This window comes from Mytilus edulis, chromosome 3 (assembly GCF_963676685.1).
Source record: "Mytilus edulis chromosome 3, xbMytEdul2.2, whole genome shotgun sequence".
Taxonomy (NCBI): domain Eukaryota; kingdom Metazoa; phylum Mollusca; class Bivalvia; order Mytilida; family Mytilidae; genus Mytilus; species Mytilus edulis.
The window spans coordinates 29,414,428-29,423,301 of NC_092346.1; the positions used below are offsets into that span (position 1 = coordinate 29,414,428).

Consider the following 8,874-nt stretch of genomic DNA (forward strand, 5'->3'; position numbering starts at 1 on the left):
TGTTAACTTTATTAGAAGGTTCGCCTGTCTAGATAAATGTGCGTATTATAGAACAAGGTGATTATGTATAGCGGGATCCCAGTCTATTAACTTTATCTGCACATTCACAATGCAGGGGCGGATGCAGGAATTTTCGAAAGGGGGGGTGCTAACCCAGGGCAAACAGGGCAAAGGGGGGGGGGGGTGCAAAACATATGTCCCGATACAAATGCGTTGATCGGCAAAAATAAAGGGGGGTGCGCACCCCCGGAAACCCCCCCCCCCCCCCCCCCCCCCCCTGGATCCGCCACTGCAATGACTTAGACTATGTATATAAAAGTCTTATTTTCTTAGTCACAAATTTAACGTGCTTGAAATTAGTGTCATATGACATATTACGAAGTATAAAGATTAGATAAATATATAAAACACAATGAAAAGGTAAAAATAAGATAAAAACTGTAAATGAAGTTGTGTACTTGATGTGCGTGATTTGATGCGTCGATAAAGTGTAAGACTACGTCACTAGTATGTTAAGTGCATTTCCTCAAGACTATTACAGGTTAGTGGTTATGTAATGATTTGTTTTGTATTATATATGATCATATATACAGGTCCTCACCGATATGTGAGCATATATATGTGTATTCAGCTGTTTGTCAGATTAGTTCTAGAAACAGAATAGAGGGGGAGGACAGGGGTAAGGGACTCTGAGACAGGGAGAAAGGGGTAGGAGAAAGGAGAGGAAGGCAGGGAGAAAGGAGAAAAAGTTGGAGAAAGGAGAAAAAATAAAATATCTCTCCTTTTAAAAAATGATTTAATATTTCAAGAAAAAATATCTCAAAAGGAGATGTTTTATTCTAATGGGAGCAAGGAAAACGGGGGTAGGAGAAAGGAGAAGAGGGTGGGAGAAGGGAGAAGGGTACCCCCTGTCCTCCCCCTCAGAATACTTCTTTCAACATGTTTAAACTTTTATTAGTTTAAATGTCAGATTAGTTCTAGAAACAGAATACTTCTTTTAAACTTTTATTAGTTTTAAACTGAATTTTACTCATAATGACTATGTGTATAATATTATATATTAACGTGTTTATGTGCTACAGTACTAGTACATGGGGGTGGGTGGGGTCTCAACTTCGGATTTTGAGTACAGTGGTGCAGATGGGATTTAAAAAAACACCCCATTTATAGTTTTAATAATTGTGATTTATCCCTAATTGCATATATTTCACAGCGAAATCATAACCCATTCATATATTTGATCAATAACAAAACTTCTGTTTCGGCAGATGTGGAAATTTTAATGACTAAGAGTTTGGCAGATTAAGTGAAGATCGTTATGTATGTGAAGTTAGCAGCCGGTTCGTTATTCGATATTCAATATCCAACCGGCTGCTAGCAGTCAGTTCGATATTCAAATGTAGTTGAAAATTATAAGAAAAAACCCTTTTCAGTCTAAGTTACATATTTGTCTTTATGTAATATAGATTTTTGTCAATAAAACGACTTCAAAGATGTACTTTAGTATATAATATTTTTTTAAGACAAAAATAAAAACCGATAACTAAATTTACTGTAGAACTATTTATAATTATAAATAGAAATATATATATGGCAAGCCAAATAAACAAATTTTCAACCAAAAAATGTCAAAAGTTTTAGGACAAAGGGCACAGGGCAATGGTGAGAGCCCCATGATCTCTCAATCTTTCTAATAATATGCAGACATTTAGTGAATAGGTAGATACAAACGTGACCAACAGGAATTTGGGTACACTTCCTCTCTTCCATGTTTACGGAGCGCCAAAAGTGCCAGTTGGATATATTCAAATTATATAGTGAAAACTTACCGGAGACAACTTAAATGAGGGTTAAACCCCCTGATCTTTCAAAATTCATACAATTCAATTAAATCATAGACTCTGTACATATAAAGGTTTGTATCAAAAGGATTTTCTAGATTAATGTCATCTTCGATATCTACGGAGAGCTTAGATTGTCACTTTTCAGCTAAAAATTGTCAAAATTTCAGGACAAAGGGCACAGGGCAATGGTGAGAGCCCGCTCAGCCCCCTGATCTCTCAATCTTTCTAATATTATGCAGACATTTAGATAATAGGTAAATACAAACGTGACTAACAGGAATTTGGGTACACTTCCTGTCTTCCATGTTTACGGAGCGCCAAAAGTGCCAGTTGGATATTCAAAATTATATAGTGAAAACATACCTTATACCGCTTAAATGAGGGTTAATCCCCCCCCCCCCCCCCCCTGGTCTTTCAAAATCCATAAAATTCAATTAAATCATAGACTCTGTACATATAAAGGTTTAGAATTTTTCTCTTAGTTTACACTTCGATAAACCAGGTTTCCGAAACTACTTTCGTAATCTATGATTTCCCAGATTAATGTCATCTTCGATATCTACGGAACGCTTAGATTGTCACTTTTCAGCTAAAAATTGTCAAAATTTCAGCACAATGGCACAGGGCAATGTTAGAGCCCCCTGATCTCTCGATCTTTCTAATATAATGCAAACATTTAGTTAATAGGTAGATACAAACGTGACTAAAAGGAATTTGGGTATACTTCCTGTCTTCCATATATACGGAGCGCCCAAAGTGTCTGTTGGATATTCAAATTATATAGTGAAAACCTACCCGAGACCGCTTAAATTAGGGTTAAACCCCCCTGGTCTTTCAAAATCCATAAAATTCAATTAAATCAAAGACTCTGTACGTATAAAGGTTTTTATAAAAAGGATTTCCCATATTAATGTCTTCTTCGATATTTACGGAGGGCTTAGATTGTCACTATTCAGCTAAAAATTGTCAAAATTTCAGGACAAAGGGCACAGGGCAATGGTGAGAGCCCGCTCAGCCCCCTGATCTCTCAGTCTTTCTAATACTATGCAGACATTTAGATAATAGGTAAATACAAACGTGACTTACAGGAATTTGGGTACACTTCCTGTCTTCCATAATTACGGAGCGCCGAAGGGTGCCAGCTGGATATTAAAATTATGTAGGGCTTAGATAATTTTTAGCTAAAAATTGTCAAAATTGACAATCTAAGCCCTCCGTAGATGATGCAACCTTTATATGTACAGAGTCAATGATTTAATTGAATTTGATGGATTTTGAAAGACCTGGCAGGGGGGTTTAACCCTCATTTAAGCGATCTCAGGTAGGTTTTCACTATATAATTTGAATATCCAACTGGCACTTTGGGCGCTCCGTATATATGGAAGACAGGAAGTATACCAAAATTCCTTTTAGTCACGTTTGTACCTACCTATTAACTAAATGTCTGCATTATATTAGAAAGATTGAGAGATCAGGGGGCTCTCATCATTGCCCTGTGCCCTTTGTCCTAAAATTTGGACAATTTTTAGCTAAAAAGTGACAATCTAAGCCCTCCTCTGATACAACCTTTATATATACAGAGTCTATGATTTGGTTGAATTTTATGGACATGGAAAGACCAGGGGGGTCTCACCCTCATTTAAGCGCTCTCAGGTAGATTTTCACTATATACTTCTTTTTTGGGCTTTCCATAAAAATTCTATTTATATTCCAAAATCTTTCTAGCTTGATCGGTTTTACTTTTTGTTTGAAGAAATATCACATATAAAAGTCCATTTTTGAAGTTCATTTATTGACAAAAATCTATACATAAAGACAAAATTATGCCAGTTAGAAAAGGGTTTATATTCGAGATCAATGAGAATTTACGCCAGTTAGAAGAGGTCAAGAAACGATTTCCTACGTATCTTGTCAGTCCTCTTGAGTATGAAAATCATGCTTTAATGTTATTAAGTATTTCTTTTTTATATGATTTTTGAACAAAATTTTGAATATCAAACCGACTGCTAGCAGCCGGTTGGATATTGAATATCGAATATCGAATAACGAACCGGCTGCTAACTTCACATACATAAGATCGTTGCACAACAAACTGAAAAATTATGACCCATTGATATATCACATTTGGCCAATTACTACCTATTGATATATATCCTCTGTAAAATTGCACCCCATTGCACAGACACTAGACGTTGTGTCAATAATAATAAGATATTGGCAAATGGAAGAAAATAGTGTTCATATTCTTCCCAGAGCCGGATTTAAAAAGAATGGTCGAATATAAAGGGGATCACTGAAGCATGACTGGAGAAGGCCCCCTCTTCGGCAGTCAGTGGGCCCCCACTTGACTTATGAAAATGTCTTGATCCGCCACTGCTCCCCCTTGCTAATTGAATATTTTATTACTATTACACCTTCAATAGCTTCATATAGAAAGAGCCTAAGGAAGCCGGTTAGTGTCAGTGTGGAGTTTTATTTTTAAGTCGTTATAACGACTTAGCTAACTTGTTTTAACAACTTAGCGAATCTAACTCGTTATAACAAGTTAGCTAAGATAGTCCGTCGAAAGGGAACGATAAATGTCTGACCCGTGTTAAGAGAGAGACATATCTCTTGCATGTAAAAGACACCTTTGTAGATTTCGAAAAAGAGCAGTTATAGCCGCTACAAGGCAGCACTCGCACCCGCAAGTGGAAAGGGATTAATATATTAAAGTTGCAAAACTTGTTTTCGAATCCACTATAAATAAATATGTTTAGACTAAGTTGTTTAAACGAGTTAGCTAAGTCGTTATAACGAGTAAGCTAAGTTGTTATAACGAGTAAGCTAAGTTTTTATAACGAGTTAGATTAGCTAAGTCGTTATAACAAGTTTGCTCAGTCGTTTATGTTTAAACAAGTTAGCTAAGTCGTTAAAACAAGTTAGTTAAGTTGTTATAACAAGATAAATATGCTTAGTCGTTATAACAAGTTAGCTAAGTCGTTATAACGGCTTAAAAATAAAACTCCACCCTGACACTAAGCGGCTTCCGTAGAAGACACCCTCCCCCCCCCCCACCCCCCCAGTGGTACTAGAGGTATAGGTGTCAAACCACCAATGAAAATCCCTATCTGTTCAACCAATTTTCACATCTTTATAAATAAAGTTTAACTTCATAGAAACCAGATAATTCCTGAATTGTACATGTATCAGCTTTTTACATGCCAATTTTTAACATAGTACCATAGTACCTTTAAAGCCTTAGAATTTAGAAAAAAAAACTGACCTTCGAACAGAGGTACTCCAAAAATAACCCCCGGTTTTCTGGAAGTCTTTAATTATTATACCCTGGAGCGCATTGATTAATCCTGATATTTATGCAAACTCATAGACAAGTGAATATTGGCTAAAAATGGTCTAAGTATATTTCTCTTTCACCAAAAGTTTCATTTCTGCAAATTTGTTGGTTAGTTTAAGTAAACAATGACATTAAAAACATCACTATTTTGTGTCAGAGTAGGGCTACACGTTCTTAATTTGAAGGAGTAACTGGTGGTCTGACACCTATAGGCGGCGGCGGATTGAGGATCGAGATATCACCCTAACGGTACTGTTCAGGGTTCGACCTCTGCGGTCGTATTAAGCCGCGCCCTGTGGAGCATTTAATTTTGATCATGCGGAAAGAAATTGATTTGATATTTCGTGCATTGTTTTATCATGACAAGTCACAGATTGATACAGTCTGATGATTTTTGACAAAGTTATGATCCTTTGACTTAGAAAATTCACTAAAATAATCAGTTGTCCGCACTTTTTTTTTTTGTCAATTAATGCTGAAAATATTAATTTGTTACTTGGTTAATGGTTTATCTTGACAAGTAACAGTTTCAGTTAAATTTTGTTCTGGTTTGCTGATTTTGAGCAGAGTTATAGTCCATGGTCTTCGAAAATTTTCTCTAATAATTAGTTTCCGCACTTTTTTTTTGTCATGCGTGAAGATATTGATTTGAAAATTGGTATATAGTTTTATCATGACAAGTTACAGATCAAGATCAAATTTTGACCAGTCTGATGATTTTGTGCAGAGTTATGGTACTTGGACTTATATAGCGTACACTATGACAATTTATAGATCAAGATAAATTTTGTTTCAATAAAATGATTTGTTAACCGGTAGTGGACTATTAATCAGATGTATTGCTATACAATATTCACATAATGCTTGTTTATTTATGTATTTTTTTGTCCTGTGTGTTCCATCATTTATTTGTACGGTATCCCTGTCCCGTAATGTTGTCATTTTAGCGACATTTTTAAAATAGCATATAAGCGGTAGGTTTGACTAGCCATTAAACCAGATTCAACCCACCATTTGTTCTTTTAAAATGTAATGCACCAAGTCATGTATATGGCAGTTGTTATCCAACAGTCAGTTTTTATGTATGTTGGCGTTTATTTTTGTTGCAGTTCTGTGTTTCTGTTGTTCCGTGGTTTTCCTCTTATAGTTGATGCGTTTCCCTAAGTTTTGGTTTGTGACCCTGATTTGTTTCAGTTAAACCGTTTTATGACTATTAAAAAGTGGTATAATACTGTTGCCTTTATTAAGATTGTCACGTGGTTACTATATTTGTGGGTTCTGGATAGGGGATCTTCGTTTCTAAACCCAACCCAGAACCTCATATTTCGGAACTAAATTGATGTAGTTGATATTTTGATTTTACATTGTAGATCGTTAACGTATTTAACATTATGTGGACCGATTGCTCGGGCTCTTATGACGAGGAAAACTGTGAAAGCAGCAGCGGCTCATTTAGTTCGACTGATAGCAGATTAGATGCCGTTCTATCATCAGACATGCTTAAGCACTTTGAAATTGTCAAGAAAATTGGTGAAGGAGCTTATGGAAGTGTTTATAAAATTAAAAGTAAAACTGACAAAAAGGAATATGCACTGAAATTTGTTCCTCTTCGAACAGACCAAGACGAAGAAAGGATAAATAGAGAAGTAGAAGTTCTGTCTCAATTACAGCATGCCAATATAGTCCGATATCATACATCTTGGCATATTAAAAGTGAGGGTGCAAGTAATGATTCCCTGGCTACAAATGTCCAATATTTATGTATACAAATGGAGTACTGTAACCAAACATTAAGGGATTTCATTGAAAATATGAACGTATATGATAGATGTGACAGGGAACTTGAGCAAAGACGAATATTAGGCGAAATTGTTGATGGAATCAAGTATATTCATGACGAAAACATTATGCATCGAGATTTAAATCCTAGAAATATCTTCCTCAGCAAATCTGGAACAGTGAAAATTGGCGACTTTGGCATAGCTCGACCTGAGAATTTAACCGAAGGAAGCAAAATCATGTCCAGCAAAGACGAGAACCTTACCAGCTATATAGGAACCAAACTTTATTGTGGACCAGAGGTACTTAACTGTGACAAAAAATATGATAAACGCATAGATCTGTACAGTTTAGGGTTAATTATATTTGAAATGTGGTTCACGTTTCAGACGGAAATGGAAAGATGTAAAATCTTTGAAGGTATTAAATCCCCGGCGATTGTGGTTCCAGATTTTTTTGAACCACAGATTGTAAAGGATATAATCGTAGGACTTCTTCAACATGACCCTAACATGCGCATGGGACTTGAAGAAGTTGTTGAGAAAATGTCCTTGTTTGATAAAGAGGAGACATTTACCGATGAAACTCCTATTCAGCAGATCCCAAATAGGTCAGGCTTTGATTTAAAAGGATCTGTTGGGCGATTAATATACATGCATTCTACAGGTAAAAAGCTAGTAAAAGGTTCATGCTTCCGACTTGGTTCAGGACCATTCCTTGTCACTTCGTACTCAGTTGTAAAACGAAGACAATTTCCTCAAAACTGGTGTGCTTTCTTTGGTCGAAAAAACAAAAAAGCCGTATTGAAACCCAAGAATCCAATTTGGACAAACAGGGATCTAGATATTGCTATTTTGGAACTAGAAGTAAACGAAGGGTCGTATTTACCAGGAAGTCTTTCCCTTCAAAATCAAGATGTTACACAGAAAGTGTTTACGTTTAGAAACATAAATAACGCAAAATCGTTGATGGAAATTAGTGATTGGCCGTCCGTAGCAGAGAATCCTGCAGATGAAATGATAATCAAGTTTGAATCCGCTTCATCCAATAGAGGAGCACCAGTCCTATACGTATCGGATCAAAATGTCATCAGCGTTTTCGGAATAGTCCTTGGACATAGTTTTAGGAAAGGCGTTAAAGAAAAGGGCATGACAGTCATACGAAATTTAGCAAGTGTTTATGAATCAATTGACCCGATTATGCCAGCTTATATCAGAAAAGAGATCTTTAGCAGCAGTCCTTACTTTAAATGTCATGAAAGGATTATGGAAAATATAGAACATTATATCAAGGTAAAAAAAGATTTGGAAGATTTGATGCTCATATGAGAACTCATCTATAAGATCTACAAGAAAAACTGTCGACTTATCTTTTTGCAAATTTGACTATTACTTGGTAAATAAATTGACAAAATGTTTAAACTTGTTAGTGCATTGTTGTGTGTGAGAAACAAAAAATCGTAAGGGTTCCGCGGAACCCAGTGTCTCGCCTACTTTTGCTGTAAATCGCAGGCTGAACAAAAAAAAAGAAGAAAAAAATCAATAAAAATATTCCTTTTGATTGTAAGAAGCTTCTATCCAAAGTTTGGTAAAAATCCAGGATAGTTTATGAATCTAATAAATGTTATTCAAATTTTAACTGCAGACTGTATGTTATGTTAACTAGAAGAAAAACTAAGTTCATTTATAAGAAAAATACACAGGTACAAAATTTGAACAAAATTTCCTTCTAGATACTAGCTTTTGATCATAAACGAGCTTCTGTCCAGGTTTGGTACAAATTAAAAATAGTATAAGAAAGCTATTAAAGTTTTAAAAACTTTAACCACAGAGTGAATGTGTTGTTTCCTGGCAGAAAATCTAAGTCCATTTAAAAGTAAAATACCGAAAAAATGGATTTAATTTTTTTTTTAAT

General features: G+C 35.5%; 1 protein-coding gene across 1 annotated transcript; it reads left to right on the top strand.

Annotated features, from left to right (window-relative positions):
- Positions 1-453: 453 nt before the first annotated feature.
- Positions 454-8,363, top strand: LOC139516160 (uncharacterized). Its single transcript, XM_071306057.1, has 2 exons — positions 454-541; positions 6,552-8,363. The coding sequence occupies exon 2, from the start codon at positions 6,573-6,575 to the stop codon at positions 8,286-8,288; it is 1,716 nt and encodes a 571-aa protein (XP_071162158.1). The 5' UTR covers positions 454-541; positions 6,552-6,572; the 3' UTR covers positions 8,289-8,363.
- The last annotated feature ends 511 nt before the right edge of the window (positions 8,364-8,874 follow it).